At 39.6% G+C, this 24,461-nt stretch overlaps 1 protein-coding gene across 1 annotated transcript in view; it reads left to right on the top strand.

Moving 5' to 3' along the window:
- The window catches only part of lrp5 (low density lipoprotein receptor-related protein 5), a 66,261-nt gene that overhangs the window by 9,566 nt on the left and 32,234 nt on the right, over positions 1-24,461 (top strand). The window contains exons 2-10 of the mRNA XM_026310950.1: positions 599-799; positions 941-1,157; positions 7,408-7,476; positions 7,734-7,862; positions 14,067-14,263; positions 16,141-16,272; positions 23,134-23,222; positions 23,332-23,550; positions 23,899-23,987. Of these exons, the coding sequence (XP_026166735.1) occupies positions 599-799; positions 941-1,157; positions 7,408-7,476; positions 7,734-7,862; positions 14,067-14,263; positions 16,141-16,272; positions 23,134-23,222; positions 23,332-23,550; positions 23,899-23,987 (1,342 nt within the window). The remainder of the gene's footprint in view (positions 1-598; positions 800-940; positions 1,158-7,407; positions 7,477-7,733; positions 7,863-14,066; positions 14,264-16,140; positions 16,273-23,133; positions 23,223-23,331; positions 23,551-23,898; positions 23,988-24,461) is intronic.

Here is a 24,461-nt window from a genome sequence, read left to right as displayed (position 1 = left end):
CCCAAATAAATACAACCAAGCCGTCATCAGATAATCTATATAACCTAAAACCACTGTAGTTTGGCCAAAGTTGTAGAAAATGCACCACATCTTGTTTTTTCATTTTTTTAAAGTAAGGTAAGAAATGTAATTGCTGTGTTATGCTGTTATATATCATTTTGCCTGTAAAAGACAAAAATGAATTATGCTTGAGATTACAGCCCTCAGAATGACTAGTCAGAATGCAGAATTTGGGAGTGAGAATAATTCTTATGAAGCCAGTGCGGTTTGTTTCAGTTGATCGTTTAAGGAGACTGATGCAATGTATTTGGGATCATTTAGTCAATGAAAGCATCATTTCCAAAGCGCACACACTCACTGCTACGACTGAAGCACAATTTGTAATCATCATGGAGCAATGCAGAAGGGTTTAAACTTTTTTATTTTGTTGACCAATAAAAGCCTTCATAACAGTATCCACAATAAGTGAGTTTCCTGTTACACAATACAGGATTTTAGATGTGATGCAATTTATTACTTCTTATTGTGTTAAAAAGTGCTTGTATGCAAGTTTTAAATTGAGTATTTCAAACATTATTTAAATTATTTTCCTTTCCAGGCTCCCCTTTCCTCCTCTTTGCCAACCGGCGTGATGTACGGCTGGTAGATGCGGAGGGCGTGCGAGGTGAGTCAGCCATCGTTGTTAGTGACTTGGAGGATGCAGCAGCAGTAGACTTCCTTTATGCTGAGGGCCTAATATTTTGGACAGACGTCAGTGAGGAGGCCATCAAACAGACCCACTGGAATCAGTCATCCAACTGTAAGACTGCATAACATTTGTTTTCCTTTTAAAGAGCAACAGTAACTGGATTTGTAAGCTGAAAATGTCACACAGTTTAATACAACATAAAAATGCATCCCTCCATTGTCACCATTTTACACTTTGTACGATTTGTTGCAGCCCTTAAAGAGGCACTGGGAACTGGCCAAACTGTGGTAGTATCAGGGCTTGATAGTCCTGATGGGCTGGCCTGTGACTGGCTGGGTAGAAAACTCTATTGGACAGACTCTGAAACCAATCGGATTGAAGTGGCCAACCTAGATGGCACCTCCAGGAAAGTTCTGTTTTGGATGGACTTGGACCAGCCCAGGGCTATTGCTCTCAACCCCTCTCAACGGTAATAAAATACACAAATATACATGCACAGGCTTCATAATACTGTTAATTTTTAGGTTGTACAAGTATTAATGGGATCCATTCATCCACTAAGCTTTGCCTTGGGACCAGCTGACAATGGGTCTATCACAGGACAGAAATATAAACATTCACATATACAGGAAATTTAGAGTCGCCAAACAGCCTAACCTGCATGTCTTTAGACTGTGAAGAAAGCCCATGCAGCTAAAAGGGGAACATGCATACTCCACACAGAACGGCTAAGAACCTTCTTGCTGTGAAGTGATAACATCCTCCATGGCACCATTTATAGGAACATAAGGTAGAAAATAATTACCATAAGTTTTAACAACAGTTTTAGCAGGCACATGTGTTTATGTTGTTTAGTAAGTAGATACCTTCTTTAACCCCTCTACATTGTTCTGGTTTTGCTGAGTCTTTTAAATTTAAGTACACAAGTAAATTAGTGAAATATAGTGTAAACAATGTTTAAATGTCTTAGCACACTGGCCTTCCTTCTCCTACACACAACTTGTTGCATCAGCAAACTCATAGCTCTACAGATGATAGATTTATTGTTGTGGTTAGAGCCAGTTCTGTCAGAATACATTGCAGCAGGAAAGAGCATTTCTGCTAAATGCCTTAAATGGTACATGACCTTGGTATGTGGAGCTGCTTGATGTTTTCAAATAGCCTTGTTCTTTTACTCAAATTACTACTGATTGTGTTTCAGTAGTTTTCATGAAGGTTTGATAGATGGACATCTCCTTTGCCTCAAAGGTTTTTACAAAGCCTTTTTAAACTTGGGCTAAGACATTGTACTAATAGGTAGGTATTTAGTGAGTGCACTGACCTCCTTAATTCACTGCAACAAATCCTTTCCTCCACCTGCACTTTATTCTGTATGTTCAAGTATTATCAATCTAACATACTCTAAACTGTTGTATACCCTGAATACCATATCATCTGCAGGAATAGTCAGATTGAAAATATATACACATATCATTTCTATAGATTAAGATGACCACAGAGTGTATCTGTGTTGCATATCTGTTGGTCATAATGTAACTGAACATTGGTCATACTACATAAAAAATACAATGGCAGCAAGGGACAATAAGGTAATTGTCACAATCCCTGTTTCCTGTCTGCTGTCTCTTATTTTGAAGTGTTCCAGTTCTTGGTTAGTCCCTTAATTTAGTTAGTTTTACCTTTGTTAATCAGTGTCTAATAGTTTTCAGCTGTGTTGTTGTTGTCTTGTTTAGTGTGCTAGTTTTTCGTTTTTAACCCTGCGGGGTCTAAGGGTGTTTTGGGGCCCTGGACAAGTTTTGACATTTGTGCTTTTTTCGCTTTTAAACATATTACTGGCTAAAGTCTGATAACACTGCAATCAGCACAAAATGGGCTACAATAATATGTGAGCAGCAAGTTTATACATGATTGTGTTTTTGAGAAAACAGTGTTTATGCATGGTTAATGGAAAACTACAATTTTTAAGTCTGAAATAAGCCCATAAAACACATACAGAATATTGGTTCACAAGACTTTTAAGAAATGCATCTTGTAGTGTAAAGTTTTTGCTTCACAATGATGTGAAAGTCATCTTGTTCACTCATTCACAGAAAACAATACACTGATTTCAATTTTCTAAGACACTTTTTGTTTAGAAAAGACATATGCAGGAAGGCGTGCCTGATCATAATAATAATAATAATAATACTTTTATTTATAAGGCGCTTTAAGAACAGCAAGAGCTGACACAAGGTGCCGTACACCAAAACAAAGAATTTACATATATATATATATATATATATATACATACATACATACATACACACACATACATGAATAAGAATTTTAAGAGTAAGTTAAAAGTTAAAAAAAAAAAATAAAAACAATAAAAACAGTCCATGATCACTCCATCACGCCGGTCCAAAGGCTTGAGTATACAAATAGGTTTTAAGTTGTACTTTGAACATAGCTATTGTAGGGGCTTGTCTTATGTTCAAAGGCAAATTGTTCCACAGCCTTGGGGCAGCAATAGAGAAAGCTCTATCTCCACGGAGCTTCCTCCTCGTTTTTGGTACCTCAAGAAGCTGGAGGTCGGCTGATCTGAGGGAGCGGCTAGGAGTATAAGGGTGAAGGAGTTCAGTAAGATAAGGAGGGGCAAGACCATTTAAAGATTTAAAAACAAATAATAAAACCTTAAAATGAACCCTAAAAGACACTGGCAGCCAGTGGAGTGCAGCTAGGATTGGTGTGATGTGCTTGTATTTTCGCGTTCCAGTTAAAAGACGAGCCGCCGCATTTTGGACCAGCTGGAGACGTAAAAGGGATGCCTGACTAACCCCAAGATACAGAGCATTACAGTAATCAAGACGTGATGTAACAAAGGCATGAATTACTAGCTCAAAGTGCTGCTTTGACACTAGAGGTCGTAGCTTTGCCAAACGCCTTAAGTGAAAAAAAACGGATTTCACCACTGCACCGATTTGCTTATCAAATTTAAGATCCCTATCCATTTTGAAACCTAAATTAGTGACCAGTGGTCTAAGATATGATGTCAAGGGACCTAGATTAACCCTCTGGGGTCTGAGGGGGTTTTTGGGGCCTGGACAAATTTTGACATGTCCTGACATTTGTGCTTTTTTCAGTGTTTTTTAAACATATTAATGTCTAAAGTCTGATAACACTGTAATCAGCACAAAATTGGCTACAATAATATGTGAGCTTCAAGTTTATACATTATTGTGTTTTTGAGAAAAAAGTGTTTATGCATGGCTAGTGAAAAACTACAATTTTTTACTCACTGAAATAAGACCATAAAACACAAACAGAACATTGGTTCACAAGACTTTGGAGACCAGCATGTTGTAGGCTAAAGTGTTTACTTCAGAGTGCTGTGAATGTCATCTTGTTCACACATTCACAGAAAACAATACACTGATTTAAATTTTCTAAGACACTTTTTGTCCAGAAAGGCCATATGCAAGAGGTTGTGTCTGAGGATGAATAGTCATGTGATTTACCTGAGAATACAAAAGACGCACTGAACGTCCAGACAAAGGCGCGCATAATGAGCCTTTCAGTCAATGTAGATGGGACGGATTAGTGCTGTACAATACAACACAATGAGGAGCCAAACGATCCTCATTTGAGTTAAAATCAGTGTTTTTACTCTGAGGACAAGCTAAACTATTTGTCTCTGTGTGGAATGTAAGGAGCGCCGCTTCACGTGCGTAACGCGCCATCATCCAAACGGGCCGAAAAAGTGAGTAAATTCTATGATGAAGTTTGATATTTTGTGTCATTTCTCGGTGGCGTGCACATATTTACCTGGTTCACCTGAGATTATTTACATGTGAACAGTGGACAGTGTACAAGGCGGGGTCGCATTACCTGTAATGAGGTGAGACAGGAAAAAACGGACTTCTCCTTACGTTCATACGGATTAAATAAAAAGTGATGATTTGTTTTTGACTTGAATTGTTTCACTCAAAAGAAAACATTTCAAGCTTTCTAGCCATATAATTCTTATTTTTATGAGTATTTGCTGAGATTCTGGTTGTTTTATTTACGCGTCTGTGAAGAGAAATGGCAGAGACAGAAAAGTCCGAGAGCGCACCCTGTCGGCTTTCTTTATTTAAAAAAAGCACAACGTTTTGTTGTTATTATGATGGTATACCACTAAAACTAGACCCTTTACAGATTTGAATGATATGCTTCTTTTATCTGTACGATCAGAATTGACGGAGTAATTTAAGTTTGTTTCGGCCTTATCAGAAAAAGATGCGTCAAAACGCGCCGGCGCGTGCGTCGACCCCAGAGGGTTAACACCGGAAGATACACTAGAGGCACTAGAGCCAACCAACATTACTTCTGTCTTTGCCTCATTAAAATGAAGAAAATTTAACGCCATCCAGGCTTTAATGTCATCAAGACATGCGAGCAAACGTGCAATTGAGAAACCCTCCTTTTTCTTCAATGGAAAATAGACCTGGGTATCGTCTGCATAGAAATGGAATGATATGCCATGTTGTCTAAAGATGTGACCCAGAGGAAGCATGAATAATCATGTGATCTACCTGAGAAGACAAAGACCCGCACAAAGACCCGCATAATGAGCCTTTTAGTCAGGAGTGTGGCTGAGAGGGAATTAGTGCAATACAATGCAGATGCAAACGTTTGTCATCTGAGTCGCGTTTTTCCTCTGAGGACAAAATAAACTCTTCGTCGCTATCTGGAACATACAAAGCGCTTCTTCACCCGCGTAACGTGCCATCATTCAAAGGCACAGACAAAGTCAGCAAATTCTATGATGAAGCTTGAAAGTTTTATGCCATTTCTCGGGGGCGTGTACAGAGCTACCTGGCTCACCTCAGATTATTTCCATATGAACAGTGCGCTCAGTGCGAGGTGGGATCTCATTAGATATAATGAGGTGAGACAGGAGAAAATGTACTGCTCCATACCTTCATACGGATTAAATAAAAAGTGATGATTTATTTTCAAATTGAAAACACGCCAGCGCATTCGTCGACCCCTTAGGGTTAAGCTTCCGTTTCTCCTGTTTGCCTTGCTGGTTTGTCTTGTTATGCATGGAGTTCCTGATTATGTTCTGTTTCTTGGGGACTAATCCTGTTGGATTTGTTTTTGGTGGACTTATAAGCTATTGTGTGTTTTCCCCATGTGATCCATGTCTCTTTTCTTATTAAACCACTTGCTCCTAGTTTTTTATCTGTTGTGTTACTTGCATTTGGGTCCTCTGTGACATTATGAACCAGCCCACTATGGACCCAGCAGACAACTCCTGCTTGGGAAATTGTTTGTTGAAGCCCAGGAATTTATTTCTTTAGTGCTCAATACCACAAACACCAGGTAGTTGAATGATATAGATTGGTGCTTGGGAACATCATGTTTTGAAACTGAAGGTGTCACGGTTTGAGTTTTGGACCGAAGCAAACAGACCACTAAAGCTCAGTTCAAAGAACAACATTTTATTTTTAACAGGAACTTAGGTTGGCATTTCAGGGCAAAATAAAGTAACCTCTTTATGGATAATGAAATCCCAGAGCTTTGGAAATAATTCAAGTAGACTCAGGTAAATAATACAGAGTTCAGCGAGTCAGTAATGTCCTGACTAGGGACCTGGATCAGAGACAATTTCACATATAGTCTGAATACGTGTTGTACCAGAAGATCTGCAATTTCTGTGGCAGAGGGAGGTTTTGGGAGAAGGAACCCTTGGAGAATCTTCTTTGGTGAAAATAAAATACTATTTTCTTGTGAATCAATGGACACATGAGGGTCGGTTCTCATATCATCCTGTCAGCCCTGCCCCGGCCCACATCCCTGTCAGGCCCTCGAACAGGAAGTCAAGGCAGCTCATGGCCCGGAGGGCGGCCATGAGTTTGGCTGTTACCACCGAGAACACGACTACCTCTGCTCCTGCACATTGTTCACCCTTGCCGAGACTATGGCGAATCCTGTTCCAGCCCATGGTTCGGCTGCCCCTTCCAAGACCACCTATGATCCTGTTTGTGACTGTGATTCAGCCCCTCCTGCCAAAACCATACCAACCTCTGCTTCTGCATGTTTGGGCTGCTGCTGTCAAGTCTGCACCAGTTCGTGTCTGCCTATTTGGTTGTCTAGCAGGAAAGCTACAACTTCATGCTCACTCACCTGAACGGCCCTGGGTACCCAGACCTCAATAAATGGGCGATAGGATACATACCTCGATACAGTGTGGCACTACACGATTCGATACGATACAACACCAATATATAATTACATATATTACAGTACTCAACATCTTTGTCTAAGCCATCTTACCTTATATATATATGAAATATATGAAATAAAGATCTCTAGTATTATACTCATTTACTGGTGTATTTTTTCCTGTGAAATGCAAAAGGTAATATGTTGATGAATGATATAGCGATTTATATAAATTTAAGTAATTGCATGTAGTACCTCAAAATGGAGGGGGAAATAAAACACAGAAATGAATGAAAAATAATTGTAAAGAGGAATGACATAGGCATGAACAAGACATGGGGAGAGAGATTAACAAGACCACTGAAAACAGTCGTAAAATATCAGACTTTGCTCTCCAAGTGATCAGCAATAGATCAGTGGTAGTTAACCTTAATCACCCTGTAGAGATCTGCTAAGGTGCATTTCATTTATTAGCTAAATGGCTGTGTTTGTGTTATTGACATATGCACTCTGTTTTTTCCCCCCTCCAGCTACATGTATTGGACTGACTGGGGAGAGGAGCCTAGGATAGAGCGTGCTGGCATGGATGGCAGCAACAGGTAGTGTAACTATATAACATTAGAATAAACCAGTTTTCTGTATTACATCAATATTTTATACTACAGGCTAACAACAGTTATACAAGCATAATAAAACCTTAGTTGAAGTTGCAAGATAAAATTTAAATATAAACCCCAGTAACAATTATGTAAGAATAACAAAACAAAAGCCACAGATGTAAGATCAAATTCAAACACAAAATGAACTGGTTACTTTGGTTTCTTCACTCTGCGTACCTCTGTCTCTTCTTTAACAGGAAAGTGATAGTGGATGTGGACATATACTGGCCTAATGGTTTGACCATAGATCTGGTGGAACAGAAGTTGTACTGGGCAGATGCCAAACTCAGCTTCATTCACAGAGCTAACCTGGATGGATCATCACGGTATGCATCGAAGTGTTTGTAATTTGTGTGGATTATCATCATTACACTTTAGTGGGACACAATGAATAGGGGTCAATAGAATAAAAATACAATAAAATAAGACAATGTACTGTAGACTCGGGGTAACTTATATCAAATTTCTTAAGACATTAGATCAGGGGGTTGGCAACCTAAGGCCGAGAGACAGGGCAAGCACATTTGGATAATATTTGATACAAAGTTATTATAATTTGTTAAGTTTAAAAAAATTGAACATCTGCTCATATTTGCGTGACCAATTTTCCTGTTAATCCGTAATCATAATCATCTTTTTAATTTATATATAGTTGTCGCATGCTTTTAGGCCACGTGTCAGTGATTGTGTAATTTGAGCTCACTGTGGTGCTAAACTTCAAACAAGGTTCACAAATGGCTATGCAAAGAAGGCAAAACTTGATGTTCAGTCATTTCAGCCCTCTTGGAGAGAAGAATATGGGTTTGTTTTTCAAAAGGATCGTTAAGTTTAGAAAATGTTGTTTGCCGTACTTTTGCGCCATTTTGAGACAAAACAAGAGAAATCCTTCAAAGATCAGGCGGATAAGGCAGAGTTCATCAGACACGCTGTCTCCAGTCATGAGAAACAAAGAAGCACAATTCATGTTTTTACTAGACTTAAAAATAATGCTAGTGAAGCAAGGTCACTGCTCACTGCATTGCGAAACACGGAAAGCCATTCACTGATGGAGAGTATATTAAGGATGCGTTCCTCTCTGGTGCACAGGTTTTATTTGATGGGTTACTGAACAAAGAGACTGTTATATCGAGAATCAAAGACATCCCCGTGTCAGCCAGAACTGTTCAGAGACACATAGAAGAAATGGCAGAAAGCGTCAATGAGCAGCAAACAGCTTGACTAAAGGATGCAGTGGTGTTTAGTGTTGCGGTGGATGAGAGTGTGGACATAAATGACATACCACGCTTGGGAGTCATGGCAAAATATAGTGATTCGAATGTAAGAGAGGAACTCTGTTGCCTAAAATCAATAACTGACACAGCAAAAGGTGAAGACATTGAGAAGGTATTTCTTGAGCATTTTGAGGCGCGAGGCGTTGGTGTCCGAGTGTCCTTAAGCCACTCCTGTGTTGTCTTGGCTGTGTGCTTAGGCACTTTACAGAAAAGAAAAACCCAACAAATCCCTTATGAGCCATCACTTGGCAACAGTGGAGAGGAAAAACTCTCTTTAATGGAAGAAACCTCCTGCAGAACCAGGCTCAGTTTGGTTGGCCATCTGCCTCGAGTGGTTGGGGTGAGTGTCATGTTGGAAGTTGAGCCTTTGGCCCAGTCTGAGGCCCTGAACACTGGGGAACAGGTTTTCACTGAGGATATCTCTGTACTTCGCTCCATTCAGCTTTCCCTCAACCCTGACCAGTCACCCAGTCCCTGCTGCTGATGCTGCCACCACCATGCTTAACTGTTGGGATGGTACTGGGCAGCTGATGAGAGGTGCCTGGTTTCCTCTAGACATAACATTTAGAACTGAAGCCAAACAGTTCAATCTTGGTTTCAAGACCAGAGAATCTTGCTTCTTATAGTCTAAAGGTGCTTCAGGTGCTTTTTTGCAAACTTCAAGTGGGCTCTCATGTGTTTTGTACTGAGGAGAGGCTTCTGTCTAGCCACTCTGCCATAAAGCCCAGATCAGTGGAGGGCTGCAGTGATGGTTGTCCTTCTAGAACTTTGATCCATCTCCACACAGGATCTCTGGAGCTCAGTCAGAGTGACCATCGGGTTCTTGTTGACCTCTCTTACCAAGGCCCGTCTCCCGTGATTGCTCTGTTTGCCCGGGTGACCAGTTCTTGGAAGAGTCCTGGTTGTGCCAAACTTCTTCCATTTGAGTATCATGGAGGCCACAGTGCTCCTGGGAACATTCAGTGCAGCAGAATTTTTTTTGTAGCCTTCCTAAGCTCTGTGCCTATCAACAAACCTGTGACCTCATGGCTTGGTTTTGCTCTGATATGCATTTCCAGCTGTAAGGCCTTCAAAAGAGAGGTGTGTGCCTTTCAAAATCATGTCCAGTCAATTCAATTTACCACAGGTGGATGACAGTCGAGGGGTAGAAACATCTCAGCAGATGAAGAGAAACGGGAGGCACCTGAGCTAATTTTCACATACTTAATGCACTTTATATAAGTATTTATAGATCCATCCATTATCACCTGTTTATTCCTAATTAGGGTCACAGGGATCTGCTGGAGCCTATCCCAGCTCTCTTCAGATGAAAGGCAAAAGTACACCCTGGACAGGTCATCAGCCTATCGCAGAGCCACATATAGACAACCTGTCACACACAGTCACACTCACTCCTGCAACATAACAAAATTTTAAAAAAGTAAAGGGGGTCTGAACACTTTCTGAATGCAGTGTATATCCAAATTCCAGGCAATAAGACACTGGTGAAAGCAATCAGGTGACCAAAAAGTGGAAGTAAAGCTGAGGGGGAAGCAACAGGGATTGCAGGAAGTGGGAAAACATGTCAGACGTCTGATTAATAATGATAAAAAGGTTTTTAATACTTACTTTACTTTTAATACTTAATTACTTGAAGTAGTGACCTCATTTATCATAAATTACATTACCTGTTTGATTAAGATGAAAATAAATTACATTTCTTAAAACTTTAGCACCTATAACTGTGGTAGTCCAAAAAATTTTTAGTGAGCTGGTATAATGGAAAAATACAAAAAATGAAGACGGATTAGGGATTTGGTTCTCCTTGACTGTTAAATTACTAAAAACTATCTTTGCTGTATTTTTAGGTTATTTAAAATTTTGAATCTCCTGCCTAGAGAGCATCCGATGTGGAAAATGTTGTTACCTCGACCTCAATTCGAAATTTAACGTGATGATAAGCCCCACCCCTTTTACCACACTGCTGAGAAAATAGGGAGTGTAATATCTGTAGTTAGAATTTGCATCTGAAGATGATGAGCAAAGGAGGACATTGGAAATTATTAGTATGACTTGGAGTGTTTATTTCAGACAAGTATTCCAATTTAAATTACATTTTAAAACAAAAGAAGCTGATAACATTGTTTCTTAGCTAATTGAAAATAACTGTGCTGAAGGTACGTTAGCTGCCTCTATCTGACATTTATTAAACTGACTGACAAGATAATCTTGGATGGGAACACCATTTCATTCACTTTTGGTGTATGTAATGGTTCATATTCTGTATGTTCATAATACATTTGATATTTATAAAATGGTTCAACTAACACCATTATAATAGCCCTTGAGGATCCCCTTTTGAAACTTTAAAGAGTGGCAGAAAAATCTCTGAGTTTTCACCCTTTTAAGCTTTTTTTCAAAAGGGGAGGATAGGAACAGAAAAATAGCTGTACAGACTGAATGAAAGAAAAATAGAGAGAGAAAGAGAGCATAAAAGAGTTGTCCAACACAAACAGAACTGTGGTATGGAGGCCCCAGTCAAAACATACACAGCTCTACACACACTACAAGTGTATCTCCCGAGTGTCTCCAAATCCTATCATACATGTCTTTTTCTCCTACAATGGAAGTTTCCAGATACAGTTCTGCTAAATTCGGTTCAGAGAACTAAAATCTTCTTTTCCTTTCGGCTGCTCCCTTCAGGGGTCGCCACAGTGAATCATCTGCCCCCATTTAACCCTATCCTCTGTATCCTCCACACTGACACCAACTATCCTCATGTCCACCTTCACTACATTCATGAACCTCCTCTTTGGTCTTCCTTTAGGCCTCAAGCATATGCTATTATCCCTATTTGTACAATTATCACGTTTCCCCTCTCTGTGACTGCGGGCTATTAAATGTGTCCTTTAAGAACAACTATAGACACTTCTGACTTTGTTTAAGTTGTCAGGGGACATGTGATCCAAAGTAGTTTGTTTCAAGCATATCACAGTCTTGTCTTGTGTCTAAAGGCACGTGTGTCAAGTGTCTATAGTTGTTCTTAAAGGGCACATTTAATAGCCCGCAGTCACAGAGAGGGAAAACGTGATAATTGTACAAATAGGGATAATAGCATATGCTTCTACAGAGTTTCATTAAGAGTATTTATGATGTTGTTCTTGCTTGTTCATACACACAAAAAAGACAAAAGTAGAAGGGCTTGGTGGCAACCTGACAGAGGCAGACACACCGCTTCATCTTCCCCACCTTAATTTTGGTGCAGTTTAACGTTACTTGACACAGATGAAGGAAGGAATTTTGTAATGCACTTCTGCTTGTTGTTATGCCTGGTCTACATTCTTCATAGTCTAATTTAGACTATAATTAATATAATTAGAAATGCGACTTATACTCAGGAAGTGACTTATATATGTTTTTTTCTGTTCAATAAGGCCGTAAAGGTCAAAAAGGCGACTTACACTCCAGTGCGATTTAAAATATGGTATGCTACCTCTCTCTCTTATGAATTAATATTATTACTATTTCATGTAACAGCATTCATTGTGCATCAATATGTTCATCAGAAATTACATTCTGTTGTATTAATAGTCACAGAGTCACAGTGAAGATGTGTACGTGTTTGAAACAAGTCAGAAGTGGAGCCATTAATCTGAGTGAACGTGACAGCTTCAGTAATGAAATAATTTGCACACACACATAGACACACAAAAGCTCAGCAGCCCTTTAAAATCTGGAATTGGTTAATTTTTTCTTTGTTTTTTCTTCTTAACCACTGCTGGCAGGCAATTCTGTTTTTACAGCACACACAGGACTAAAAATGATGATTGATGAAAGCCAGTTTCCCAGCTTTCTTTGATTGTGTGCCTGTGTTTTGTGAGTGCATTTTCCTGTAAGTTATTCTAACGTATGTCTTAGAAAAGAACTCTGATCAAATCTAACATTTGCTCTCTCTCTCTCTCTCTCTCTCTGACACACACACACACACACACACACACACACACACACACACACACACACACACACACACACACACAGACATACACTAATGCCCTTTTTCCATTATATAGTTTTAGCACTACTTGGCTCTACTCTACTCAACTCAACTTGGTTTTGGTCATTTTCCATTACATTTGAGTACCACGTCAATGTGGACGGGCCATCATAGCACAGCGGCGCGAAACTGCCGTGACGCCACTAAGCACAGAAACATCCGCACCTCCTTGTAGGACCACGGTGTTGTTTTGCAAGTAGCGTTAGCTATTTGCCTCGCTAAAGGCTATAAAAATGGAACTAATGGTCGCCATTGCTGGTTTTTAAAAATGGCGGGTTTAATTCTTGTTGGATGCAGCCGGGCATCGCGCTCATGACTCCTCTAGTGACATTACTCCCTGGCCAATTAGTAGCCCGCAGTCTGTTGACATCAGATTTTAGTATCAGCTCAGCTCACTTGGAACCTTGACTGAGGAGGTACTAAAAAAGTAGCTGCTACCAGGTACTATCCGCTAATGGAAAACCCAAAAAAACTGAGTCGAGTCAAGTAGTGCTAGGAGAAAAGCCCCATTATTTAGCTATCATGCTTTATGGCCTAAGGATAAAGAGGTAGAGAGAGCATACCTTCACTGAGGCTGCTTCTAAATGTGTTGTTCTGGGAGTCAAGTGTTTAAAATAACTTGTAATTACTTATCACATTGCTGTTGAATGTAGTCTCAATATTCATTGTTAGTAGAGGAACATTTTTAATGTTTTTTCTTTCCTTTAGTGCCTCCTAAGCCAAAATTTCAATCAATAAATAAATGAAAATCAAATACTTTAATGACCAGATTGTAATGAAACATAATGAGTACATTCAGAGAATCATTTACATTTTTACTTCCTTCATTTTCAGTGCTTTTCTTGTAGACTAGCCTCATGCCATAACATTATCCTAAGAAGACACATTATTATGACCTTCCTAAGACTTCTCCGTAACACATTTTACACTTTTGCTAGGTTTTCTGCTGGTGAGGCAAAATCTTTAAAATGTTGTTTGAATAGTCCAGCTGTTGTGTTTTGTGTGGTTTAATGAACAATAGTGGTGTTTCAGACTTACATGCCCTTTATTGCAAACAGTAATAATGTATTTTTATTGTATACAGTAACGTGTAACTACATGGAATAAGTTAAATTGCCCAACCTACTAAACAATGCAGAATGACAAGAGGTTAACATACCAGTAGGATTCTCCAAAATAAAACATGAACCTTCCTCTCATTCAGAAGCTTTTATTTGGTCCTGCAGTGAAACAGTGGTGGAGGGCACACTCACCCATCCATTTGCACTAACATTGTCTGAGGAGACCTTATACTGGACTGACTGGCAGACCCGCTCCATTCATGCCTGCAACAAAAACAGTGGTGACAAAGCCAGAGAGATCCTCAGTGGGATTTACTCTCCTATGGACATCCAGGTTCTGGAGCCCTATCGACAACCTTATAGTAAGTACAATGTTTTACATTGCATTAAACTGAGGTCAGTGTTTCAGGAAACTATTATATTGAACTAATCTAACTGGATTTAATAGTGTCAATCATTTCCTATTTTAGAAAACAGAAATAATAATTTAAGATCACTGAAAATGGTTCTACATACAGTGTTTTTTTTTATATATTATGCCATTAGTAGTGGTATCTTCATAATGTCAGCTTTTTGTGAACAAAAACAACTTGACTCCCTGTTTTGAGAAGCCAATCATACAGTGCCTATAAAAAGTATTCCCCCCTTTGGATGTTTTACCATTTTACTGATTTTATATATCGATCATAGTGAATATAATTTGTTTTTGGTTTTTTTGACAAAAAAAACAAACTCTTTAATGTCAAAGTGAAAACAAGGTTATACGAAGTAATGTCCATTAAATAAAAATATATAATGTGAAATAAGTGATTGCATAATATTCACCCTCTTTAAAATGACTGAACTAATCATTCATCATCAAGAAATGGAAGGAATATGGCACGTCTAAATGGGTAGATCAGACCGTCCTCACAGATTCAATGACTGTGCAAGAGGGAGACCAGTGAGAGAGGCCACCAAGACACCTATGACTACCCCAAAGAGCAGCTGAGATGGGAGAGACTTGGCTTTAACTGTTGCCTGGGTTGTTCGACAGTCGAAGCTTTATGGGAGAGTGGCAAAGAGAAAGCCGCTGTTGAAGTAAACTAAATCTCGACTAGAGTTCGCCAAAAGGCATGTGGGAGACTCCATGGTCAAGTGAAAGAAGGTTCCAAAATGGTGTTTTTTTGGCCATCAGACTTTTTTGCTGAAATCAAACACTGCACATCACCACAAACACACCATCGTCACTGTGAAACACGGTGGTGGCAGCATCGTTCTGTGGGGATGCTTCTTGGCAGCCGGCCCTGGAAGGCTTGTAAAGGCAGAGGGTAAAATGAATGTGGCAAAATATAGTAAAATCTGGAGGATAATCTTATTCAGTCTGCCAGAGAACTATGGCTTGGGAGAAGATTTATTTTCCAGCAAGACCAAGACCCCAAGCATACAGTGAAAGCTACACAGTAATGGTTTAAAGTGGGGCTGTCAATCGATTAAAATATTTAATCGTGAGTAATCGCATGAATGTCATGAGTTAACTTGTGATTAATCACAACTTAATCACAAATTATCTGTTCTAAATGTACCTTAAATGAATACTTCTCATGTTTTTAATACTCTAATCAACAAGTGCATGGACAAACATGGATGATAATAAATTTGTTTATTATTAATGAAACTACCATAAGCATACTGCATAAAGAACATAGACATGTTTCAAAGACGATAGAACTTGTTCATGTCTATTAAACACAGGGAAAAAAAGAACATAGAAAAAATTCAAGTTCCCATTATTTGTCTTTCATTGCACTGAGCCAGTTGCTCAAACAAGCCTGTTTACATTTTCAGATGACAGGGCAGCTCACTTTTTCTTTCTCCATTTCTATTTGCTGCTGCACTCTTTACTGTCTATGGCTGCATTTTAAATTTCTCCTACTACGGGCTACACACAGGTCAAACAGGAAATGCGTGCTGCGTTAATCGCACGTTAATAAATTTAGTGCCTTTAAAATGAGTTTGTGTTAACACGTTATTAACGTGGCCCAGTCTAAGCCCAGACCTTAATCCAACAGACAATTTGTGGCTGGATTTGAAAAGGGCTGTTCATGCCCGATCATTTTTTTTGTCAAAAAAACCAAATTATATTGACCATGATTGAAGGGTAAAACATCTAAGGGGGTGAATACTTTTTATATGCACTGTATTTACTTTTATTTGTCTCTTCTTTCTTTTTTCTTTCATCTTTTTGATGTCACTCCAGTCCAGACTCCTTGCAGTGACAGTAATGGAGGTTGTAGTCATCTCTGCCTGCTCTCTCCAGTCCAGCCTTTCTACAGCTGTGCCTGTCCCACTGGAGTCCAACTTAAACCTGATGGAAAGACATGTAAACCAGGTAGGTGGATTTGAAATCCATTGGTTGTCCTAAAGAGGAGAGGTCAGGAGACATTTGGGAGGCTGACTGATTGGTGATGCTCAGTGATGTAGAGCTAGTAGCAGATGTACCAGCCAAGATGTCAAGGCAATTTTATTTACAAATATCACAAATCACAAATCTTTCTCAGGGGTCTTTGTAGTCCGTGCAGAAACTCCCTTTGTCCTTCTGTTCACACATATGGATACCAGCCTTTGCCTGAGCCCGGGTAACCACAGGACAAACAATATCTCCTGATAACTTACCCCGACTGTCACCTTCTGTTTCTTGCTGCAAGTCGATAAGTAATGGAAAATCAGTCCCCAAAATCATGTCCATTGGTAGATTTTCCACTACTGCCACTGTCAGGAGCTAAGATTGTCTCTCAATCTCGACAGTGACTTCTGCCTTTGGATAAGCATGGCTGTCCCCATGTACACAAACAAGGTCCGTCTTGGTAGTATAATCCACACTGCCTACAGGAACTAGACTTTTCTTAATTAGTGATGTAACACTTCCACTGTCGAGCAGTGCTTTTACTGACTGCCCGTTTACAACCACCAGTTTTTCTGTTCTTGTCTGTAGTTCCATCCTTTCCTTACCCCCATGTCGGGGTGCATAACACGCGCGTCATTTCAGCTTTTTTTATGGGACACACTGAAGCCTTATGTCCTGACTGCTGGCAATAACAACAAATCAGGCTTTACCAAATGTTGACGAGGTTAAAGTGGGGCTGGTAATACCTCTAGCACCCTGGTTGATTAACCCCTTGGTGTGTTGTGGTGGTGCGAGTTGTTGACTGAACTGTTGTGCTGGACTGGTGCAACGTGTAGCTCCCCAGTGTGCGTTCTGGTATTGTAAAGCCAGTTGTGCCGTGGTTAGCCCATTATCCAGCTCGTGCTCCCTCACCCAGGTCCTGACGTCTGATGGTAGGATGCACAGCAGCTGTTCCAAAATGATGAGCTCCCCGATCTGTTCCTTGGATCTTGGATGGTTGCTCCGGTCAGACACATTGTCTGTAGAGGCTCTTGAGACGATGATATGTCTCTGTTGCCATTTCCCCGGTTGGTACTGTAGTGGCTCGGAATCGCTGTCGGTAAGTCTCTGGAGAGATGTCAAATTTGGTAAGCAACGCTGCTTTCAGGTTAGCATAGCAGTGTGCTTCTTCCTCGTCCATGGTGGTGTATGCCTCTAACGATTTTCCAGAGAGGAGCAGGACTAGCCGACATGCCAACTCAAACTCTGATGTGCTGTAGGCAGAACCTCAGGTTGCGCAGCTCAGTCAGTAGGCTCTCTTCTCTCCTCTGCTGACTAGTCATGAAGTCTCTCATCAAGGTGACTAGCTCTTCCCCTGCCCTGCTGGATGTGGTAGGAACATTGCTCACTGTGCCCTCCTCTGCTGAGGACACAGATGATGGCACCATGTCCCACGCTGTATCTACTCCCCTGCAGGTTTCCTGTACAGCCTTCCTCTGGGATCTTAGTCCCATTCGCTGTCGGATTGGATGAGTCACATGCCTACAGCTAGCCATCCCACCACTGCCACCATATGTCGTGGGTTTATCCTGGTGTCAGGAGTGGGATCTGGGTGTGGAACCAATCCCAGATATCACTGGGCACACCCTGGTCTGTCAAAGAGCGGGCACACAGACAGATATTCATACTCACATTCACACCCACAGGCAATTTAGAGTCACCAGTTAACCTAAATTTGACAGTCACTAGAACATTTTTGGCCCTCTGAGGGAATTGTTGTCTACTTCTACAGTCACTGAACTATAAGAGGCTCTCTGTTGTGTTTGTTCAGTGTCACTATCACTGCTGCTTATTTCAGTTGATGTTCCTTCCTCTTCTTAAAATCAGAATACAGCTAGCTTAATGGCAGACCTATGTGTTGTGTTTACTGCCACTGCAGGAGAATAAATCTTGTTCATATACATTGCAATTTTTTAGCTGAAGGTAAATATGTTGTGGATACAAGAATATTGTCATTTGCTAACATAAGTAGTAGTGCTTGAAAGCTAGATTACCACTCTATAGCGGTGAGCATAATTTATTCCAATTGAATGTTGTTAGACAGGTATATTAGATACTGTAGGGAAGTACTGTATTGTTAGGAACTTACTTAAAGGCCAAATTGAAATCTAATCTGTCATTGAGGAGACATCATTAATCAGGCACTGGAACACTGCATTGTTGAGTCCGAATGGCATGAGCAGATACTGTGATACAACTTTTCCACAAAGACTATTCTAGGGCAGGTTTGGAGTTAGTGCCTAATCTTGAACCAGTGTGTTGAAACACAAGGAACTGGCAGAGAGCCTCATCTTTCGTTTTTTCGCTGGAGAAGAGGATGGTCTAATGATACCAGCAGCTAGCTACTTAATAACTTACCAATCCATGGCCTCCCGCTCACGGCCTGATAGTGCTTACAGCCTTCAGCCCTTGTCAGGGCTGATGCCAGGAAGGAGCTCAATAGCACAGTTCAACTGGAAAAATGTGCTTAACCCCAAGTGTTTCCTGACAACCAGTCCACATGGGATCTATGTTTATATACTTAAGGAAACCTTTGGCACAATGGGCATTGAGGAAGACTTAGTGAGATGAAATGATAGAGATGTATGATGGATACCTGACACTGGTGGACTGGTAGAGTATTTTAAGTGTTGAGAAACACTGAAAAACATTAGCAAACTGGATAGGGGGAGAGGGGAGAGCGGCTCTGGCAGTGCAACACACCAATACTTTCTCCTTTATTGGTGAGCCCTGCCTTTTACTGAACAATTTCTCAAGGAATTTTCCTGACAAGTAAAGTTTAACTTCATGTCACCAGTGGTGTTCCTCTTCATCCAGCCTGTGTTGCCCAGCTGCATGAAGTCACTGGGATGACTTGGTTCTTGGCTTTTACCTGTGGTCAGGGGTGAAGCTGGCGTTGTAGAGGTTCTCAGCCCAATGCCATCTGTTTTGTATTCTATTTATATTTATTTTACTTTTTTACTCATACAATGCTGTTAAAAAGTATTTTCTCCCTTCCTGACTTTTTTATTATTAATGATTCAGATCATCAAACAAATTTAAATATTACACACAGATAAGATAACCCAAGTAAATACAAAATGCAGTTTTTAAAGGATGATTTTATTTATTAAGAGAAGAAAGTTGTCCAAACTGTCTGGCCCTATGTGAAAAACTATTTGCCCCCTAAAAACTAATAATTAATTGTGCCACCCTTGGCAGCACTAACTGCAATCAAGCGTTTGTGATAACTGGCAATGAGTCTTTCACATCGTGGTTGAATTTTCTTTGCAGATATGTTTTATTTCAGCCACATTGCAGGGTTTTCAAGCATGAATGACCTGTTTAAAATTATGCTACAGCCTTTCAATCAGATATAAGTCTGGACTTTGACTAGGCCACTACAAAACCTTAATTTAGATTTTTTGAGAGGTGGGCTTGCTGGTGTGTTTCAGATCATTGTCCTGATGCATAACCCAAGTGCGCTTGAGCTTGAGGTCACAAACTGATGGCCAGACGTTCTCCTTCAGGATTTTCTGACAGAGTGCAGAATTTATGGTTTAATCAATTATGACAAGTTGTCCAGGTCCTGAAGCTGCAAACCAGCCCCAGACTATTAGAATACATGTTAGACTGTTGGAATGATGTTCTTTCCATGAAATGCTGTATTATTTTTACACCAGTTGTGATGGTACGCAAACCTTCCTAAAAGTTAAACTTTTGTCTCACCAGTCCACAGAATATTTTCCCAAAAGTCTTGAGAATAATCAAGATCTTTTTTGGCAAATGTCAGACGAATCTTTGTGTTCTTTTTGGTCAGCAGTGGCTTTTGCCTTGGAACTCGCCCATGGATGCCATTTTTTCCATTTAAAATGGCTTTCTAACCCTTTCCACACTGATACATGATACTTTTAACATAGGGCCAGGTAAGTTTGGACAGCTTTTTTTCCTTACTAAACCTGAATTCTCGGGTTATCTTTGTGTAATGTTAAAGTTTCCATCCATCCATCCATTATCTGTACCCGCTTATTCCTATGTTAAGGTTTGTTTAATGATTTGAATCCTTGAAGTATGACAAATGCAAAAAAAATTAAAAATTGAGATGGAGGCAAATATTTCTTTACAGCACTGTAATTGGTAAGTGAAAATTGGTAAGTGGACTATGAATTAGAGTGTTTTTTGTCTAACTAGATTCAACTTGCAAATGTTAAAATACTAAACCTTGAATTGTGTCAGAATGTATTTGCTACAGTCTGATTTACCATTGTCTAGTAGTAGTGGTAATACTGGACGTAAATGGTCAACACCAGGTGAAAACACATAGAAGAGTTTTGCTTAGTCTCTTTACTTTTGCAGTAACAAATGATGCCAGGAGAACAAACAAAGTCTAGCAACAAGGAATTAATACTGGCAAAAACATAGCATAAGTAGGCTTAAAAAACTAAGCACAAACAGGGCAGTGATGTTAGGCAAAAATATAAATTTAATAATACATGAGCTTTAGTAATACATGCAAGGTCGCATGGCAAGGGGTCATGAAGCTGTGGCCTTTGAGACGATCTGGCAATAAGTTAATGGAAGCCTAAAGACTATATCTTGCTGAGCCTAACTGTTGTGGATGAGTAGCAGGTTTGAAAGATGCAGTTCTCAGTGCACACCCTAATAGATCAGTTTGTGCTGTTTTTTTGCAGGTCAAGTTTTCATGTTTTTGTATGCACAAGACGTTAGTACATAAGGCCCCTTGTCTTTGCTTTTGCGTACCACCTCTAACATTTTTTGTGTCACTTTAGTGGTGTGTTAGCCTGAAAAATAGTAAAAATGACCTGTCTGCTGGTATAATGGAACATGAACTGGCCAGCTGCCACGTTGATTCCCACAGTGCTAGAACAATAGGGGCTTATTTTCCAAAAAGACAACATTGTGTTAGATTGCTTCTCACTGTTAGGCGCTGTTATGTGAATATATTAGATTTGAATGAAGCATGCCAATGAATCACTTAGGTATTGTTGATGATAAAAACAGCTATGCTGTATTGTGTCAGCCTGCTATTTGTGTGTGTGTGTGTGTGTGTAGCTTTGTGTCCGCTCTTCTAATTTGTTTTGCTTGGGTGGTTAAATTGAACACATTTGTTATTGCAGTGGCAGCAGAGCGTGTGTGTGAGACTGTTTGTCAGGAGTCTTTAAGTGTCTCAGAATGAACTGAAACAAGGAGTAGAGTGAAATCCCAGATGCTTTCCCTCCTTCTTTTTCATTCTTTCCCTTAATTTATCCCCTCTTGCCTAAGTCATTAGGTGACGACTTAATAGCCGTCAGTGTCAAATTTGACTGGTGCTAAAGTTGAGAGATACCAGATTTTGATTGGCTGTGAAAATGCAGCTGAAACAATAAAGAAGGATTTACATGATTTGAAGAACTTTGGGTTTTTGATATTTATTTTAGATATTTGAGATTATATATGATTTATAATGCAGTATTTTATATACAGTTGTATACAGTTTAATTGCAGATAATTATTTTATTTGTAGATTTTAAATATATGGATCTCCTTGGAATGTCAGTAGTATTTCTATGGTCATTGCTTCAAGTGAAATAATTTGAACTGCAAGACAAGAAAGAGAAGGCAAATATGACAATAGAAAGAGAGAAGCACTTTGAACACCTTCAAATGTGAGCTCTTCAGGATTAGAACTGTGATACAAAGAAAAACAGTTAATTGTCTCCCAACGGGGTATGTTTGACTCCTGTTAAATCTGAACCAGCAGCCAAATACTGTAGAGGATTCATCAGGACAGCAGAACCTTTTGAATCCAGACTGGTTGGAGCAAATAGGAGGCAAGTAAGGTGATAACAGTAGAGTCTGGCTGTGGCTTGCATTTTTTTTTCACCACAGATAGATTGATATTGGACTGTGGGGTTTGGTTCTGATCCAGATACCAAGTACTCAGCTGCCTTGATATCTATCTTTATTTACATGCTTCCTCTAACAGTCAAAAAAGGTACTGACTAAGTGTGAACTCTAAATTGCCTACAGGTGTGAATATGAATGTGAAAGTTTGTCTGTCTCTGTATGTCACCCCTGAGATAAACTGGTGACCTGTCCAGTATAGAAAATGGATGGATAGCTAATTGTTAATAATTTCACTGCCACTTACATATAGATTTGTATTGTACCATCAAGCTCATATCGTATGTGGTATTTGCATTGGTTCTGGAAGATAAATCCTCCTCAAATTTTACAGACTAATCTAACTGACCAAACCAAATGCAGTGCACACAAGACGAATGATCTGATCTTATACCTATCAGTTCGCCCAGTGTGGAAATGGTGTCTAAGAGATGTTGTTTCAACTACACATACATACCATATCATATTTATATTGCAATATATGCACAGAATGCCCCTGATGGCAGGTTTTAGCATTTAGTGTCTTACCTCAAGAAAACGCAGCTGGACCACTTTTCTCATTGAGCATTAAAGGGAATGTCAGCATCACCTAAACTTCAGACTTCAGACTTTTATTTAGACTAAGAACAAAAACATATGTTGTAATCTGCTGGTGGACATACTATACCACATGACCTTATTGGCCCTTTATTTGAAAGAAAGCTTAACATGTCCAACACCTCACTCTGATAAATAGTACATGACGTAGGCTTGTCTGTTTAACGTCTCAGTTGTTTCAGACCTAAAGCAGCTCTGTCATAAGGCCTCCGTTGAGCACTTGTGGACTAAAAATGAGGAGATAAAATCAACGCATTTAATATAACAAGCTTTTAATAATTAAATAAATAAATTAATAATTAAATAAAACTTCTCTCGCTGGTGTAGGGGCTGAGCAGGTTTTGCTGCTGGCTCGACGAACTGATCTGCGGAGAATCTCACTGGACCTGCCTGACTTTACCGACATAGTGTTACAGGTGAATGCACACACACACACACACATACACACAGGAGCCCCAAGCAGCACACACACTTATCAATCCTGTCATGGCGCACTGTATTCATCATCACCCTCTGCTCATATAGGTTGATGACATTCGCCATGCTATAGCTATAGACTATGACCCGGTTGAGGGTTATGTCTATTGGACAGATGATGAGGTTCGGGCAATCCGACGATCCCAAATTGATGGCAGTAATGCCATGATGCTGGTTACCACAGAGATCAGCCACCCAGATGGTATTGCTGTGGACTGGGTGGCCAGAAACCTGTACTGGACCGACACTGGCACTGACCGCATCGAGGTATAATATTACATTAAAGTTCTGCTTATTGTATAAAGCTGTCCCTGGGAAATCACTGCTTGGGTGGGGTTTACTTTCTTACGAAATCTAATTTTAAAAACACTGGTTGACTCACTTTAAGTATAAATAATAATACTGACTGGTAACTGACCAGTCACAGCCTCCCCATTTATGTTTAATAAATGCCAATATTCAACCCTCCATGGTTTGTCACTGTAGCTTAACACAGTAAATCAACATGAGTTGCTTCTTAATAAAAAAAAAAAAAAGAAAAGCATGAAAAGCAAGGGAAAAAACACAGTAAGCATGCTGTATTTTGATATTGAACTGTGTTATGTGATATTCCAGGTTACCAGACTGAATGGAACGTTTCGGAAAATTTTGATTTCTGAGAGCCTGGATGAACCCAGAGCCATAGTCCTGGATCCCATGAATGGGTAGGTTCTAGTTTGCATGTACTAGAGTATGTACCCTCCTAGCAGGTTCTACCTCTGAGAATTTTGGGGATGTTAGCAGTGCTGGGGAACTTCAGACTTAGCAATTAAAACGAAACACTTTGTGGTCCCTTTCATTCTGATTCCTGTATTTTTAAACTTGGTATATGACAAAATATATTGATGAAAATATAAATAAATCCACTCTACTTTTTGATCAAACCATAAAAGCTACTGAGGGCCAGACTTTTTTATGGTATTTAGATGTTCATATTGGAAAATAAAATACAAATTATGAAAGTATGAACAATTACTGTATTTGATTTGCCTGAGAATGAAAATGCCTGGACTAATGAGCATAAAGAAGAATTTCAACAAATGAAAATCTCACCAATTAAAAAAGGTTACATGAGGTTTCGATAAAAAAATATGGATAGCTGGTAATAAAGCTTCTCTTTCTTATGAAATAACAGCTGT

Source organism: Mastacembelus armatus, chromosome 6, assembly GCF_900324485.2.
Source record: "Mastacembelus armatus chromosome 6, fMasArm1.2, whole genome shotgun sequence".
NCBI classification, from domain to species: Eukaryota; Metazoa; Chordata; class Actinopteri; order Synbranchiformes; family Mastacembelidae; genus Mastacembelus; species Mastacembelus armatus.
The sequence above is the reverse complement of the archived record's forward strand: the minus strand, read 5'-3'. Positions and strand labels throughout refer to the sequence as shown.